This window comes from Vulpes vulpes, chromosome 10 (genome assembly GCF_048418805.1).
Source record: "Vulpes vulpes isolate BD-2025 chromosome 10, VulVul3, whole genome shotgun sequence".
Taxonomy (NCBI): Eukaryota; Metazoa; Chordata; class Mammalia; order Carnivora; family Canidae; genus Vulpes; species Vulpes vulpes.
The window spans coordinates 16,408,474-16,427,377 of NC_132789.1; the positions used below are offsets into that span (position 1 = coordinate 16,408,474).

The 18,904-nt window shown below is 43.7% G+C and overlaps 1 protein-coding gene across 1 annotated transcript; it reads right to left on the reverse strand.

Annotated features, from left to right (window-relative positions):
* Positions 1-682: 682 nt before the first annotated feature.
* Positions 683-9,850, reverse strand: PLA2G1B (phospholipase A2 group IB). The gene is made up of 4 exons (XM_026015907.2): positions 9,781-9,850; positions 5,135-5,294; positions 4,269-4,396; positions 683-895 (listed from the first exon to the last, which is right to left on the reverse strand). Exons 1-4 carry the CDS (start codon positions 9,812-9,814, stop codon positions 777-779), a joined length of 441 nt encoding a protein of 146 aa, XP_025871692.2. The 5' UTR covers positions 9,815-9,850; the 3' UTR covers positions 683-776.
* Positions 9,851-18,904: the final 9,054 nt, after the last annotated feature.

The window sequence follows — 18,904 nt, forward strand, 5'->3', positions numbered from 1 at the left end:
CTCGAGTGCCGCAAGCCTTGGCGCCAACATGTACCTTTGTTGAACAATTATTTAATGAGCGTGTGAGGTGTGCTAAGCACTGCGAAGATACTGTGGCTGCTGGGATATTACTGCTACCTCAGAATATCCAAAATTCAGTTCATTAAATTACTTATTTAAATCTCAGCCACTGTACTAGTGTTTCCCATATCCATTTCCCTTAATGAGCACCCAGCAGATACTCATTAAAAGATTGTTAAAGGGGTTTGTTTTCTCTCTCCCCCAGCCCTTGGGATAATGAAAAAGAGGTAGGATTGTTTTCTCTTTTTAAAAATATTTTATTTATTTATTTGAGAGAGGGAGAGGAAGAAGCGGACTCCCTGCTGAGCAGGGAGCCCGGGTTAGGGCTCAATCCCAGGACTCTGGGATCATGGCCTGAGCCAAAGGCAGAGAGGCTTAATCCGCTGAACCGCCTAGGCGCCCCAAGAGGTAAGTTTTTACCTCAGAGGATATATATTTTTTCCATCTAGCACAGAGTAAATAATCAGTGATTATTAATCATTATTCAGGTCTTATGGTGTTCACTTCCTAGAAGTATGCCTCTAATTCCACTTCCAACCCTAGAAGGCATGATGCTCACAAAGAACTAGAAGAGACTTAGTCATGTTCCATCCACAAACAGAATAAAAGTCTCCAAACATGAGGCCTTTCAACAAAGTGCTTTATTGGAGGACACAGGGTAGGGTGAAGGTCATGAGGCATGTAGGAATGATGCTTTCCAGAGAGGAGACTCAATTCTAGCAGTACTTCTTAGTGTCCAGGTTCTTGTGCTCCTTGTTATACGGAGCCTTTGAAAAGCAGATGGCAGCACTGCGGTCGCAGTTGCAGATGAAGGCCTGGCAGTCTTTGTTTTTGCCTGGAAAAGAGCAAGAGGAGAGGATTGAGCCAAGGTAGATCCTGCTTTATTCAATCCGGAGGCAGGAATAATTAACTGAAATAATCTGGTGGCCATTCCACTGATACAAATTTAGTGTTGACAGATTTAGCAAATAAAAATACCAGAATATCAAATAAACAATAAATGCAGTGTTTGTAAGGTAGAATAAAAAATGTTCATTGTCTAGCTGAAAGGTGAATTTAACTGGGCAACATGTGTTTAATCTGGCAAACTTAGGTGTGATGGGTGCCTTTTGGAAGGTCCTATTTGACTTAAAATGAGCTTGAAAAACCCATATAGTTATAGATCTTGGATAATATAAGCAAGCAGTTTATAAACAATATGAAAAAAAAAACAATATGGAAAACACTAAAACATACACTCAAGGCAGCAAAGTATTGTATATTTCAATTTAGTGAAGTTTAGCAAGGCAATTTCTCTATTTTATTTTTTTTTAAGATTTTATTTATTAATCATGAGAGACACAGAGAGAGGCAGAGACAGGCAGAGGGAGGAGCAGGCTCCATGCAGGGAGCCCAATGTGGGACTTGATCCCGGGACTGCAGGATCACGCCTTGAGCCAAAGGCCGATGCTCAACCACTGAGCCACCTGGGCGTCCCTCTATTTTTATTTTTTAAAGATTTTATTTGAGAAAGAGTGAGCACAAGCAGTAGGAGCAGCAGAGGGAGAAGGAAAAGTAGGCTCCCCGCTGAGCAGGGAGCCCCACTCAGATTCCAGAACCCTGGGATCATGAACTGAGCTGAACCCAAGACTCAGATGCTTAACTGACTGAGCTACCCAGGTGCCCCATTAAAAAAATATTTTATTTACTTATTTATTTTAGAGAGGATGGAGAGAGACTCTCCAGTAGACTCAAAGCTGAGTGTGGAACCCCACAGGGGAGTCAACTCCAGGACCCTGAGATCATGACCTGAGCCAAAAGCAAGACTCAGACACTTAACTGACTGAGCCACCCAGGAGCCCAGGCAATTTCTCAACTTTAAAGCACATGTTCTAAAAATTACAGATTGTTCTTACAGTAGAGTATTATATAGATATTTAAAATAATTAAGTATTTTTATGTGTGGAAATGTTTCCAAGATATTTTATTAAAGGAAAATGAAGAGCAATATATCCAACTGGTTATTTGGGGAGGTAGTATTATAGGCACCTTCCACTTCCTATGATACATTTCTGAAGAGTTTAAAATTACATTACTTTGGCCTTGTTTACTTTTTTAACCAAAAGAAACAATAACAATAAATTTTAAGATACATTTCAACTTTGTTAACCATAATTTCATTATGTACCTCTGCTTACACTCAATAATTTTATTTAAGTTTTGTTTCTCTCTGATCCTTTCAAAAATAGCAAATGTGGGATGCTTGGCTGGCTCAATTGTGGGAGCATGCAACTCTTGATCTTGGGTTGTGAGTTTGAGCCCCACATTTGGTATAGAAATTACTTAAAAATAAAATCTTTGAAAAAGCAACAATCACAAATGCTTTTCTGGCCCAGTCCAGTGAAGCATAATTAGCACTTAATTAGATTATAAAGTGTGCATAATGAGATATTTATATATCGAGTTGTTAATATAAATGTCCTTTGATGCAGGCTTCTTTTAAGATTTTATTTATTTATTTGAGGGAGAGAGACCGAGCAGAGGGGAGGGGCAGACTCCCCACTAAGCAGGAGCCCTACACGGAGCTCAATCCCAGGACGCTGGGATCATGACCTGAGCTGAAGGCACTTAACCGACTGAGCGACCCAGGCACCCTTTGATGTAGGCTTCTTAACTTGCCTTTGGGTGGCAGCTGTATTAATAAGTTATTTGCAAAATGTATGTGTGTGTGTGTGTGTGTGTGTGTATTTGTGTGTGTGTGTTTTCTGGGGAGAGGGTCCATAGCTCTTATCAGATTTATAAAGAAATCTAGAATCCATAGAAAGGAACCCTGCTGATCATGTGGTAGTGCAAAAATATGATTTCCCATTATATTTGTCTTTCTAAATTGGAGCACAACCAAAATAGCTGGGATCAGGGGACTATGAAAGCAAATTAAACCATGCCTTGCAGAGATTAAAGGAGTAACGAGAAAGATTATGAGGCAACATGGAAAAATAGAACATGGTGATAAGTGAGAAAAAGCAGAACACAAGATTGCATCTAGACTGTGGATTCAACAGATGTTTTCTGAGCACCTACAATATACCAGCCGCTGCTCTAGATTCTGGGCATAGAGTAGTGAAGAAAACAGAAAAGAATCTCTGTTCCTATGGATCCTGCTTTCTAGTGGAGAGATAGAAAAATAAATAACATAAACCTTTTAGCTGCTGAGAAATTCCATGGAAAAACCAATGCAGACAAGGAACATAAAGGATGCTGGAGAGATGAAGGGAGTGTGTATGTGATTTAAAAGAGATTCAGAAGGGAAGACAGTATCGAGAAAGAGACATGCAAAGTCCTGGACCGAGACTTCAGGTGGCAAGTGTTTCATGCAGAAGAAACAAAGGATTTGAGGTGGGCACATACATGCCTAGCTATGATTATGATGATATACAGCTTATTCCAAGGATAAGCACAAATGAACACAGAGCTATGAAATTGTTTATTCCTCAGGACGATGGGATTCCTGATAATTTTTTTCTCAGCCTTCTGGATTTGGATTGTGGTTATTCCAACACCCTATGTACAGTTTTGAAAAGTGGGACCCATACATGGGTGCATAGTAAAGAGCAGTGCAAATCCAGAAAGTACCCTTCACCTCTCTAAATTGTCTTCTTTTCAGACAATTAGAAGGACATGCTTCACCATGAATTCTGCATAACTTAATGGTTAAGACCAGAACCTTTGAAATCAGACACAGCTGAGTTCAAAAGTCAGCCCTACCACTTAGAAGGTATGTGATTTGGGGCAGGTAGCTATTTTGAGTCTCTGCTTCTTCACCTGTAAAATGGGGTTAATAAAACCTATCTCATATATTGCTTGGCCTAGTATCTGGTATGTAATAAGAAACTCATAAATGGTAGTTCTAAGCTCCTTTTATGAAATAACGAAGCTGTATAGCATGGCAGTTAAGAGCAGAGACTTTGGAGTCATATAGATCTGTGTCCAAAACCAAACACCACCATTTACGAGCTGTGTGCCCCATGGCAATTGGCTCAACCTTCTGAGGCTGTTTTGTCATCTGTAAAATGGGTATAATAATAATTCCGATCACCTAGGGCTGTTGCCAAGATTCAAGGAGACACAGCCTAGCACCAAGGATGTGATTGATCAATGGTGGATGTCATTATTATTCTTTCCTCCCATGTCTACTGAGGGCTGACAAGCCAACAAGGGGCTAAACCTACTGCTGCAGGTGATCTCAGAGCCGGAGCATGAGTATGAGTAGATTTTGGTGTAGGGGTTGTCCAGGAGGAATTTACAGCTGTCCAGTTTCTTGGCTTCTGAGTAGCAGTGGTCGTGCGTCTGGCAACACCTGGAGAGGGAGAAGGACAGGGCTGAGGAAGGGGTAGGGAAGCAGCTCAGCCTCAGGAATAGGTAGGGAGGGATGATTTAGTGGACATGCTCCAGAAGTTATTGGTCCTGTGGCTCAAAAAAAAAAAAAAAAAAAAAAAAAAAAAAAAAAAAAAAAAACTTAAATCCTTTGATCAGGTTTATTTATTTATATTTTGTATTTTTAAAAAAGATTTTCAAAGATTCATTCATAAGAGACACAGGCGGAGGGAGAAGCAGGCTCCCTGAGGAGAGCCTAATGTGGGGCTCGATCCTAGGACTCCAGGATCACACCCTGAGCCAAAGGCAGGTGCCTAACCACTGAGCCACCCAGGCGTCCCTGATCATGTTTATTGAAGGCGATGTGACAATGGTTGCAGGCATAGAGTACAATATATTCTGAAGATGAAGCGGGAGTCTTCCCCAGCACGGGGAGAGGACAATTGAATCGTTGCGGTGGTGTCTTGTGTTGCGACATTCTGCCACTAGAGGGCAGCCGCCGCCGCGACTACTAGACCTCTCCACCTCTCGCTTTTCCTCCTAAGAGAGCGTTGGATTCAGGGGCCTCTTGGAGCCTGTTTGTTTATATGATAAGAGGTGAAGCTGTGTTATCTTTATCAAATATGCAAATCCCCCTTCTGTGTCTCCTCGTGAGGTCGTTGGCTTGTGCCCTCCCCCCACCCCAAGAGCACCCCGCTTTCCCTGCAGATCCATCACTCACTTGTCCAACTCATCCACAGGGGTGCCGGATCCACCCAGGCCACAGTAGCAGCCGTAGTCGTTGTACTCCTTCAAGGGGTCACTCCCGGGGATCGTGCACTTGATCATGTTGCGGAACTGCCAAACTGCCCGCGGGCTGATGCCCCCCTCGGCAGCGGCCACTGCAAGAAGACAGGGCCAGAGTTTACATCAGTCCTGATCAGCTCTGCCAGTGCCCAGGGGCCCCGCTGACTGCCTGCTGCTCTCTGGCCCAACGCGGCCTCTGGGAAGACAGCTGGATGCAGGAACCTGGTAACTGGGTAAGGATCCTTTCTGTAACACTTTTTTAAAAAAATAACTTTTTATTGAGAAAAAATTCACATAACTGTAAAATTCACCATTTAACCACTTAAAATGTACATTTCAGCAGATTTCAGCAGATATTCAGAGTTGTGGAACCATCACCACTAATTCCAGAACATTTTCATCATCCCTAAAAGAACTCCCTCTACCCACTAGAAATTGTTCCCCCTTTCTCTTCTGGCAATCACCAAACTGCTTTCTCTCTATAGATTTGCTTATTCTGAACACTTCATGTAAATGGAATCATACAGTATGTGGCCTTTTGTGATTGGATTCTTTCACTTAGCATAATGTTTTGGGTTTTTAAAAAGATTTTATTTATTTATTCATGAGAAACACACTGAGAGAGGCAGAGACACAGGCAGAGGGAGAAGCAGGCTCCCTGCTGGGAGCCCAATGCAGGACTCAACCCCAGGACTCCAGAATCATGCCCTGAGCCAAAGGCAGATGCTCAAACACTGAGCCACCCAAGTGCCCCATAATGTTTTTGAGGTTCATCCACATTATGCCATATAACAGTACTTCATTCATTTCATAACTGAATAGTATTCCACTCTATGGATAGACCACATTTTGTTTATCTGTTTATCACATTATGGACATTTGGGTTTATAAATTCGACTCTTGTGAATAGTATGTTATTAATATATAATATAATATAATTAATATTAGTATATAATATTAATAATACTAATAGTATGCCCTATTAATAGTTGCATACTAGTTTTTGTATGAACATATGTTTTCAATGGGTTCCCCGTTTTTAAAAAAATATTTTATTTGAAAGAGAGCAAGAGAGAGCACAAGCAAGGTGAGGGGCAGAGGGAGAAAGAGACTCCCCACTGAGCAGAGAGCCTGACGCAGGGCTTGATCCCAGGACCCTGGGGTCATGACTTGAGCAGAAAGCAGATGTTTAACTGACTGAGCCACCCAGGCACCCCAGGGGTCCCCATTATTTATCCAACAAGTATTTACTAAGCACCTATTATGGGCCAGTCACTATCCTAGGAACCAGAGATACATCAGCAAGCAAAGAGAAAATCTATAACCTCATTGAGCGTACGTCTTACTAGGGGAGAAAAACAGCAAGCAATAAATGAAATAAATAAGGAAATCAGATATTGTTTTAGGAGATGGAAAAATTGGAACATGGTAAGGGGAATCTAAAATGGGTTAAGTGGGATGCCTGGGTGGCTCAGCGGTTGAGTACCTGCCTTCAGCCCAGGGCTGATCCCCTGGAGTCCCAGGATCAAGTCCCACATCAGGCTCCCCGCATGGAGCCTGCTTCTCCCTCTGCCTATGTCTCTGCCTCTCTCTGTGTCTCCCATGAATAAATAAATAAAATCTTTAAAAAAATGGGTTAAGTGGGGGTGGTAGTGGTGGTGCTGGCTGGCTCAGTCAGTTAACTGTCTGCCTTTGGCTCAGGTCATGATCCCCCAGATTGAGCCTCGTGTGGGGCTTCCTGCTCAGCCAGGAGCCTCCTTTCTCTCCCTCTGCTCCTCCCCCACTAGTGCTCTCTCTTGCTCACTCTCTTGCTCATTCTCTCTCTCAAATAAATACATTACATTTAAAAAAAAATGAGTTAGGCGAGAAGCGAGGGGAATGGCGAGGTTGAGATAGGGCAGGAGTATAAGGAGTTGTGAGGAGGCCTGTGTGTCCTGCCATCCTCAACAGGACAATATCTCTTCTGCTTCAAAGCCTATGTCCCTGTTGTTTCCTCTGCCTGGCACACTTGTCATCTCACTTTTCAAAAAGCTGGATCTTGGTTTAAATCCCACCTCCTCAGGGCACCTGGATGGTGCAGTCAATTAAGCATTTGACTCTTGGTTTTGGCTCAGGTTGTGATTTCAGGGTCATGGGATCAAGCCCTGCATGGGGCCCCACACTCGGCAAAAACAGACCAGCGACCAGCCTGTTTGGAATTATCTCTCCCTCTCTTTCTGCACATAAATAAATAAATAAATAAATAAATAAATAAATAAATAAATAAATCTTTAAAAAAAGCCACTTCCTTTTTCTTGACCACCCAAGCTATGTGGCTTCTCTACTATCACCTTTCTTTATGTTCTTTGCTTCCTCAAACCTCTAGCAGTATGTATCCGTCTATTTATTTAATGCCTCCCTCTCACTGGACCATAAACTCAAGGACAGGCCTCAGGGCTTTTATTCCCCCAGGGCCTGACACATGGTAGGCACTCAGTAAGTGTATGAGGAGTTATATAAATGAAATAATCAACATACCAATTAAAGAAAGTACCTGGCACATAGTAGGTGCTCAATAAATATCTAACAAATAAGTTTTCATTTTATTTTTTATTTATTTATTTTTTTAAATAAAGGGTTTATAGTTTTCTTTGTTTTTTTTTTTTTTTAAGATTTTATTTATTTATTCATAGAGACAGAGAGAGAGAGAGAGAGGCAGAGACACAGGCAGAGGGAGAAGCAGGCTCCATGCAGAGAGCCTGACGTGGGACTCCATCCAGGGTCTCCAGGATCATGCCCTGGGCACAGGTGGCGCTAAACCACTGCGCCACCGGGGCTACCCACAAATAAGTTTTTAAAAAGTCTACTTGTAGGGGACCCCTGGGTGGCGCAGCAGTTTGGCGCCTGCCTTTGGCCCAGGGCGCCATCCTGGAGACGCGGGATCGAATCCCACATCGGGCTCCCGGTGCGTGGAGCCTGCGTCTCTGCCTCTCTCTCTCTCTCTGTGACTATCATAAATAAATTAAAAAAAAAAATTAAAAAAAAAAAGTCTGCTTGTAGCTGAACACTTGCCCAAACCAAGCAGTGTTTCACACAGCAGACTCAGGAAGCAGGACCCCTTCACCTCATTTTCAGAGCCATACCCTGTAAGATTTGGTGCCCTAAAGAGAAGAGGCACTATATGATTTTGGGGGCCCCATTCAATCAGCCACCAGTATCATCTGTTTGCCCCACACCTTGCTTTTTCTTCCCTTGATCTGCTGTGCACACTAGAGCTGCTGCATGTTTAAACCCCAGGGCAGGGGTGCCTGGGTGGCTCAGTTGGTTAAGCATCCAACTCTTGGTTTTGGCTCAGGTCATGATCTTGGGATTGTGGGATCAGGTTCTGTGCCGGGCTCATGCTAAGCATGGGGTCTGCTTAGGTTTCTCTCCCCTATTCCCCCTCACCCTCCTCAAATAAATAAATAAATCTTAAAAATAATTAAACCCTAGGGCAAAGAAAGGGTGGCAGCTGGACACTGTCCCCTGTGAGCAGCCTCCACACTAGAAGCAGACAGGAGTAGCCTGGCTACATTGGTCCATCTCTAGAGCTCCCTCCTGGTTCCCTGGTTTTCTCTGTCTCTGATCCAGCCAGCTCTGCTCTTTGCACAGGCTAGACCTGCACAAAGCTGCTTCTCATGTGTGTGTGCACGCACGTGTGTGTGTTCCTTAGGGAGCATGACTCGTTCATCTGTGAGTCCTTAGTCTCAACCCAGAGCTGGATCTTAGAGCCTCTGATACATCAATGTTGAATAAATGAAAGAATGATGAATGAATGAGGTGGGATCTGAATTTTAATGCATCTTATTTCATTCATTCAGTCAATAAATGGTGCAAATAGCTCTATCACTGCTCTCATGGAGCCCACGCTTCGGTGTACGTGGAGAAGAAAAAGGAACTAGGGCAGCCCCGGTGGCGCAGCAGTTTGGCGCCGCCTGCAGCCTGGGGTGTGATCCTGGAGGCCCGGGATCGAGTCCTGCGTCCGGCTCCCTGCATGGAGCCTGCTTCTCCCTCTCCCTCTGCCTCTCTCTCTCTCTCTATCTGTCTGTAAATAAATAAAATCTTAAAAAAAAAAAATAAAGAAAAAGGAACTAGCTCAGTTGGTAGAGCATACAGCTCTTGATCTCAGGGTCTTGAGTTCAAGCCCCACTTTGGGAGTAGAGTTTACGTAAAAATTAATTAAAGCTTTAAAAAAAGGAAATCTTGTTTCAAAAAAAAAAAAAAGGAAATCTTGTTGATACAAGAACAAGATACAAATTGCAGGCAAAGGTGGGTAATGGAAGACACCATGCCAAGGCCATGTGGTAGAGAGAAAGGAGAGAGGTCTCTCTTTTCTCAGGTGGGTAGGTAGGCCCTTCTGAGAGGGGTCATCTGACCCCTAAAGGTTGTAAAGGTGCCAGCTATGGGGGGGATTTGAAGGAACCCCAGGATGGGAGCTGTTATGCCCAATAGATAGCCCAGAGTAAAGGCTTCAGGTCCAGCCAACCCTGTGACCCACGGCCCCCATTCCTGTGGAGTGAAATCTTAGCACCAAAGGGGTGGGACTGGGGGAGACTCGCCTACCTGTGAGCAGAGCAGCCAGTACGAGGAATTTCATTTTGTGGTCAAGTTGCTGAGCAAGAGAAAGGACTAAAATCACTTATGGCCTCCCTCTTTATACCCATGCTATGTCCCCAAGATAAGGCTGTAGTGTTTGCTTTGCTCGGAACCTGTTCTCAGTTGGCCTTGAATCTGTCTGTCGCAGAAATAACTTTTACGAACAAGCAAGCCCTGTCAGCAAGAGATCATTTGAAGTGGTGTATATATTTTCATTGGCACCTTTTAATGGAAGGGATTGTTTTTGGGGTTTGCATGGCTTGTAACCTTAACCCTCACCCCATCCCTTTGCACTCAACCTAATTCTATCATTGCCTGCATGTCTTCTCTTGGGCCTAGGTCTCAGCTGTGGGTCTCAGTGAATAGTCCCTACCAATCATGCATTTGGCAGATGAGTAAACAGGTTCAGAGAGGTGAAGTAACTTTCCTGAGGTCATAGAGCCAGCAAATGGCAGAGCAGGGGCCCAAAGATAGGCATGTCTGATTCTAAGGCACATGTTTTATTTTTCCCCACTACATTAATATCCCCCATCCCCCATTCCCCAGTATAGGTTTGCAAGGGAATCCCTGGCTTTGAAGTTTCAAAGGCTTGGATGTGATTGAGAAGAAAGAAAAAAGATATCAAATGCTTTTTTTAAAAAATGATTTTATTTATTTTAGAGAGAGTGAGGGAGCAAGCAAGAGAAGGAACATGAACAGGGGGTGGGGGAGGGGCAGCGGGAGAGGAAGAAACAGATGGGGTGGGGGGGCAAAGTGTGGGGGGGTGAGCAGGGAGCCTGACAACAGGCCTGATCCTGGAACTCCAGGATCATGATCTCATCTGAAGGCAGACGCTCAACTGACTGAGCCACCCAGATGCCCTCAAATGTTTGTATAACATTTTTTAGGGGAAATTCACATAGCATAAAACTAACCATTTTATTTTTATTTTTATTTTTTTAAGATTTTATTTATTTATTCATGAGAGACACAGAAAGAGGCAGAGACATAGGCAGAGGGAGAAGGAGGCTCCCTGCAGGAAGCCCAGTGAGGGACAGGACCCCAGAACCCCAGGATCACAACCTGAGCCAAAGGCAGATGCTCAACCACTGAGCCACCCAGGTACCCCCCATTTTATTTTTAAAGTGAGCAATTCAGGGGCACCAGTTGGCTCAGTTGAAAAAGCATATGACTCTTGATCTCAGGGTTGTGAGTTCAAGGCCCATGTTGGGTTTAGAGATTGCTAAAAAAAAAAAAAAAAAAAAAAAAAAAAAAAAAAAAAAAAGCAACAACAACCAAAAAACAAAAAACCCAAAACTTTTTAAAAAAGTAAAGTGAAAAAAAAAAAAAGTAAAGTGAACAATACAATGGCATTTATTACATTCACTGTTGTGCCACCATCTCCAGTTCCAGAACATTTTCATCCCCTAATGCCTGCAAAGGCAACCCCCTACACATTAGCAGTCATTTTCCCCCAGCCCCTGGCAACCACTAATCTGCTTTCTGTCTCTATAGATTTACTTATTCTGGATGTTTCACATAATATGTTCTATTTTGTAATTGGTGCCTATCTTTTTTTTAAATTAATTTATTTATTCATGAGAGACACAGAGAGAAAGAGATAGAGGCAGAGGGAGAAGCAGGCTCCCTTGCGGGGAGCCTGATGTGGGACTTGATCCCAGGACCCCAGGGTCATGCCCTGAGCCAAAGGCAGATACTCAGCCACTGAGCCACCCAGGCACCCCGAGGCCCTCTTATTTTTATTTTATGTATTTATCTACTCATTCACTTATCTTTCCAGAGCAGAGAGTTCCCACTTACCCTCCTCCGCCACCACACCCTGTCCCATAGTTTCCACCTGTTATTTTTTTTTTAAGGTTTTATTTATTTATTCATGCGAGACACAGAGAGAGGCAGAGACACAGGAAAAGGGAGAAGCGGGCTCCCCGCAAGGCGCCTGATGTGGGACGTGATCCCTGACCCCAGGATCCTGCCCTGAGCTGAAGGCAGATGCTCAATTGCTGAGCCACCCAGGCGTCCCAGTTTCACCTTTTATTAATATCTTAAATTACTAACATATCTAACATTAATAAATGGTACTTTTGTTATAATTAGTGAACCAACATTGATATAGGATTACTATCGGAAATAATAGGGATCCCTGGGTGGCTCAGCGGTTTAGTGCCTGCCTTTGGCCCAGGGCATGATCCTGGAGTCCTGGGATCGAGTCCCACATTGGGCTCCTGGCATGGAGCCTGTGTCTCTCTCTTTCTCTCTATCATAAATAAATAAATAAATCTTTAAAAAAAAAGAAAGGAAATAATAGTAATAAACTCAAGCCCATAGTTTATTCAGATTCTCCTAGTTCTCACCAAATGTCCTTTTTTTGTTCCAGGATTCCATCCAAGATAGCACCTTATATTAAATTGTCATGTCTCGGGATCCCTGGGTGGCGCAGCGGTTTGGCGCCTGCCTTTGGCCCAGGGCGCGATCCTGGAGATCCGGGATCGAATCCCACATCAGGCTCCCGGTGCATGGAGCCTGCTTCTCCCTCTGCCTGTGTCTCTGCCTCTCTCTCTCTCTGTGTTCCTATCATAAATAAATAAAAAATTAAAAAAAAATTGTCATGTCTCCATAGGTCCCTCTTGGCTGTGATAGTTTCTCAGACTCACTTACTGTTGATGACCCTGACAGTTGTGAGGAAAGCAGTCAAGTGTATCACAGGATGTCTCTCTGTTAGAATTTCTCTGATGTTTTTCTCATGATTACAGTAGGGGTTGGTTATAGGTTTGAGGGAGGGGGATCACAGAGGTAGAGTGCTATTTTCATCACAAGGCCATGTTATGTTTAATCATCTTTTGTCTTGGGGGCAGCCCTGGTGGCGCAGCAGTTTAGCGCAGCCTACAGCCCGGGGTGTAATCCTGGAGACCCGGGATCGAGCCCCACATCGGGCTCCCTGCATGGAGCCTGCTTCTCCCTCTGCCTGTGTCTCTGCCTCTCTCTCGCTCTCTCTGAATGAATAAATAAATAAATCTTTTCAAAAAAAAAATCTTTTGTCTTGGGATGCTTCCTGGCCACTTTCCAGATGAGGACACTGAGGCTCAGCCTGATGTGGAGCTGGAAGTGGCTGCACCTGGATGTGAACCCATACCTGCCTCTTCCCACTGAACCATTTCCCTGCACTCTGACATGATTATGCTGTGTCTGAAACAGTACAGAGTCCATTGGCTTAATCCTAACCCTGTGGACTCTGCTGAAGCACTCCAGGATTCCAGCTCCTCTCTACTTTTCTCTTGAGCATGCACCAGGGCCAAAACAGAAGAAATCCACCTGAAAGCGCTCCCCTGTTTTGTCCCAAACCAGAGTCCCAGGAAAACTCCTTCAGCAAATGAGATAACACTGAAACAGCATTTAGTGAGTAGGTGGGGAAACTGAGGCCCAGAAAGTGCAAGTGGTTTATTTACTTGGGTCTGACCCTGTCTCCATTCACCTTGGGATCATTTCAAGTCATCCTACTCTTCATACATGTCTGAGGTTTCTACATATGTTCAAAATGGTAGCCATTAGCCACATGTGGCTACTTAAATCCATTACAATTAAATAATATTAAAAATTAGTTTCTCTGGGAGCACCTGGATGGCTCAGTCGTTAAGTCTTGCGTTCTTGATTTCGGTTCAGGTCATGATCTCAGGGTCAGGCTCTGTGCTCAGCAGGAAGTCTGTTTCTCTCCATCTCTCACTGCTCATAGCTTCTGTCTCTCTCAAATAAATAAATGCATCTTTAAAAAAATTAGTTTCTTGGGGCACCTGGGTGGTTCAGTGGTTGAGTGTCTGCCTTTGGCTCAGGTCATGATCCTGGGGTCCTAGGATCGAGTCCTGAGTCAGGCTCCCCAAGGGGAGTCTGGTTTTTCCCTCTGCCTATGCCTCTGCCTCTTTCTGTGTGTCTCTCATGAATAAATAAATAAAACATTTTTAAAAAATTAGTTTCTTCGGGTGCCTGAGTGGCTCAGTTGGTTAAGTGTCTGACTTCATCTTGGGTCATTATCTTAGGGTCCGGGGATCAAGCCCTATATGGGGCTCCCTGCTCAGTGGGGAGCCTGCTTCTCCCTCTGCCTGCTGCTCCCCATGCTTGTGCTCTCTCTCTCTCTCTCTCAAATAAACAAAATCTTTTTTAAAAAAGAAAAAAAATAGTTTCTCAGTCCCACTAACCATTTTTCAAGTGTTCAGTAGCTACATGTGGCTAGTGGCTGCTGTGCTGGACACAGAGATGTAGAATGTTTCCAGAGTTACGGAGGGTTCTATTGGACAGTGCTGCTCAAGCTGATACAGAGATTCATTGCCTGCCAAGAGGTGAGTGGGGGCTGGGAGAGCCTCTGGGGGGGAGAGTAAGGTTAGCTCAGGACCCCACATCAGCCTGATAAAAGGGTCTGCCTGTTTAGCCTCCAGAATAGGTGACAGCTGTCCAAGGAAAGGGAAAAGTTGGCCAGCAAAATGCTAAGTCCCTCTTGTGTGGGTTCCCTGGGGTCGGAATGAAACAGAGGAACAGACACTGCTCCTGTCGGGTCTGAGGAAGGAGGGGAAGCTGCTGCTATGAAATCCTCTAAGGCTAATGGTATTAATCACCATTTACTGAGCACTAACCCTACTCCAGGAGCATGCTCAGAACCCGGGCATAAACCTCTGAGGTGGGTCCAATCACAAAACTCCATTTTGCAGAGAAGACGGTTGAGGCTCAGAGAGGCTAAGGGGCTGCCCCAGTGTCACATAGCAGGCCCAAGATGTGAGCTGGGTGTCACCTTGTGACAGGGAATTGTAGCAGCAAGTGGGAGTGCTTGAGACCCCTTGAGGCCAGAAAGAGGGTAAGTTCTACTTCCCTCCTTTTTTCCTCCTCCCTCCACCAACTGGAGGCCTTCTACAAAGGCAGGCTGAACAAAGTCCCATGTGTATTTGGTGCAGGGGCATAGGCGAAGCCCCTGGTGGGCGAGGTGCCAGGCTACTACCAGACCCTCTCCCTCTGGAAAGAGATATGCTAAATGTAACAATGCACACCTCTGCAGGGGACATCAAGGTGGCAGAGGAGGGACCCTGCAGGCACCAAGTACCCTGCCAGGCCACTACACTCTGTACCATGACCTCATGCTGCCCCAGACTCCTGCACAGGTGTGTGCCACACAGCTTCTCCCAGCCTGGGAAAAGCACACTATCCAGTGGAAAGAACAACTAAGGATAGCTTCTTGGCTCCTTCAGGTGACGGCGTACCCACACTCCAGCAAGGTCACCCCTGCCGGGCCCCTGAAGGACAAGGCTCTTGATTTCAGGAAATGCTTAAAGGGAAGTATCAGCTACCACGTGCTGAGTGCTTCTGTTTGCTTGGCACTGTGCGAAGAGCTTTGCATACATAGTATTCTGGCCTAGCAACAATCTTCTGACATAGTTATTATTGTTTTCACCATCTTCCCCTTTTTACAGTTGGTGAAACAGGTTCAGAGAGGTTAAGTCACGGGCTCAAAGTGACACAGCCAGAAAGTGGTAGGGCTAGGATGTAAACCTGAATGGACCTGCCTCTTAGTCCAGAGCTCTCTTCAACAACAACAACAACAACAACAACAACAACAACAACAATGCAACAGCAACAGCGGCAAATGCTCCTTGAGTGCTGAGCCAGGAAAGATGCTAAGAGCTTTACACAGGTGACCCTACTGTGCTATTCCAGTGGAGCAAATTGAGGCAGTACACCAAAGTATCTAAATCTTTTTTTTCCCACACTCTAGCCATCCAGACAGAAGAGGAGCTCTTCGTGTATTCCGGATACTAACTTCTTATCTGATAGATCATTTGCAAATCTCGTCTATTCTGTAGGTCACTTTTCACTCTGTTGTGTGCACAAACATTTTTCAATTTGATATAGTCCTATTTGTCTAGTTTTGCCTATGCTTTTGGCGTCATATCTAAGAAATCATTACCAACTCCAATGCTTACATGAAGCTTTTTCTATATGCTTTTTTCCTAGGAGTTTTGTAGTTTTGGGTCTTACATTTAGGTCTTTAATCCATTTTGAACTTTTTTTTTTTTTTTTTAAGTTAACTCTATCCCCAACGTGGGGCTTGAACTCATGACCTCAAGATCAAGAGTCACATGCTCTAGGGACCCATGGCTTGCTCGGTTGGTAGAGCTCAGGCCCCATGTTGGGTGTAGAGATTTTTAAATTTTAAAAGAGAGAGAGAGAGAGAGAGAGAGAGAGAGAGTCACATGCTCTACCAACTGAGCCAATCAGGTGCCCCTGAGCTAATTTTTGTAGATGGCATAGGTTAAGGGTCCAATTTCATTCTTTTGCATGTGGGTATCTGATTTTTCCAACACCATTTGTTGAAGACATTGCCCTTTCTACAATGAGTGGCCTTGGCATGCTTGTTGGAGATCATTTGCCCATGTAAGTGGGGTTTATTTCTGGGCTCTCTAGCTCTCTATTCTATTCCATTGGTCTGTATCTGTCTGTATGCCAGTACCTCAATGTTTTGATTACTATAGCTTTGTAATATGCTTTTGGTTTTGTTTTAGTTTTTTGTTTTCCTTTGTAATATGTTTTGAAACCAGGAAGTATGAATCCTCCAACTTTTTCAAAATTATTTGGACTATTTGGGGTGTCTTGAGATTCTATATGAATTTTTCTATTTCTGCTAAGAATGCCATTGGGATTTTAATAGGTATTGCACTGAGTCTGCAGATCGCTTTGGTAGCATTGGAAGTAGACTTCCAATGCACAAACATGAGATGTCTTTCCATTTATTTCTGTCTAAATTCTTCAATTTTTTTCAGCTATGTTCTGCAGTTTTCATAGTACAAGTGTTTTTACCTCCTTGGTTAAGTTTATTGAGTATTTTACCTTTATTGAGGTTTAGTGTTATTTTTAAAGATTTTATTTTTAAGTGATCTCTACATCCAATGTGGGGGTTGAATTTACAACCCCAAGACCAAGACTCACATGCTCCACCTACTAAGTCTGCTAGGCACCCTAGTGTTTTTATTATATCTGATGCTACCATAAGTGGAAATGTTTTCGTACTTACCTTTTCCAATTGTTCATTGTTAGTGTGTAGGAACATACTTGTTTTTTTTAATTTTTTTATTTATGATAGTCACAGAGAGAGAGAGAGAGAGAGAGGCAGAGACACAGGCAGAGGGAGAAGCAGGCTCCATGCACTGGGAGCCCGATGTGGGATTCGATCCTGGGTCTCCAGGATCGCGCCCTGGGCCAAAGGCAGGGGCCGAACTGCTGCGCCACCCAGGGATCCCCATACTTGGTTTTTGAGTGTTGATTTTATATCTTTCAATTTTACTGAAATTGTTTATTAAAAATATTTATTCATGAGAGACAAACAAAGAGAGGCAGATACATAGGCAGAGGGAGGAGCAGACTCCCTGTGGGGAGCTTGATGTGGGACTCAATTCCAGGACCTCAGGTCACAACCTGAACCGAGGGCAGATGCTCAGCCACTGAGCTAACCCAGATGCCCCTAAGTCTGGCTTTTTTATCCTTCTCCTTTGACACATGAGAAAATTGAGGCTCAGAGAGGTTGGGGAGCTTGTTCAATGTCCTTCTGCTAGGAGGGGGAAGAGCTCAATGTTACAACCCCTATGTCTCACCATTTAGCTACACCCATACCCCAACTTCAGCCAGTTTCCCCACCTTATCCTGTTAAGATTCTCTGAGTTAAAGGAAAAACTGGAGCAAAAGGTCCAGTGTTCAGTTTTTGCTGGTTTTAGATATTGGACTATAGCAAGAGATAACTAATATTTATGTATTTATTTATATTTTTTTAGACAGCAAGAGAGCACAGGCAGGAGGAGGGGCAGAGGGAGAAGGAGAGAGAGGAGCTCAATTTCATAACCCTGAGATCACAACCTGAGCCAAAATCAAGATTATGCTTACATGACTGAGCCACACACGTGCTCCTGTTTGTTTTGCCATCTCTACACCCAAGATGGGGCTTAAAACCACAACCCCGAGATCAAGAGTGGCATGTTCTTCCAACTGAACCAGCCAGGTGCCCTAGTTTTTTTAAAAATTGTGGTAGAATGTACATAACAAAATGTACCATTTTTACCATTTTTACCATTGTAAGTGTACAATTCTGTGGCATTAATTATATTCACAATGTTGTGCAACCTTCTGTTCCCTCTATTCTACATTGTCCCAATGAATTTGCCTATTCTAGGTACCTTATAAAAGTGGAATCACACAATATTTGTCCTTTTCTCTCTGGTTTCTTTCATTTAATATAATGTCTTTTTTAAAAAGATTTTATTTTTAAGTAATCTCTACACCCAACATGGGGCTTGGACCTACAACCTCGAGATTAATAGTTGCATGCTTTATCTACTGAGCCAGCCAGGTGCCCCTCACTTAGTGTAATGTCTTTAAGGCTCATCCATGTTGCAGCACATATGAACACTTCATTCCTTTTTATGACTGAATAATATTCCACTGTATGGAGAGAGCACATTTTTGTTTATCTATTCATCTATTGATGGATACTTGGATTGTGTCCACTTTTTTTTTTTTAAGATTTATTTATTCATGAGAGACATACACACACACACAGAGGCAGAGACACAGGCAGAGGGAGAAGCAGGTTCCATGCAGGTTGCCTGGTGTGGGACTCGATCCCGGGACTCCAGGATCATGCCCTGGGCTGAAGGCAGATGTTAAACCACTGGGCCACCCAGGGATCCCTGATTGTGTCCACTTTTTAGCTATGGTGGATAATGCTGTTATGAACATTGATGTGTAGGTATCTGAGTCCCTGCTTTCAGTTCCTTGGGATATATGCCTAGGAGTGGAATTGTTGGATCATATGGTAATTCAATCTTTAGCTTTTTGAGAGACCACTAGACTGCTTCTCATTGTACCTGCAACATTTTATCTTCCCACCAGCTATGCATGGGGTTTCCAATTTCTCCACATCCTCATCAACACTATCCCCCGCCCCCACATATATTTTTTTAAATAATGGCCATCCTTTTTAAAAACATTTTTTTAAGATTTTTTTTTTAAATTCATGAGACAGAGGCAGAGACATAGGCAGAGGGAGGAGGAGCAGGCTCTCTGTGGG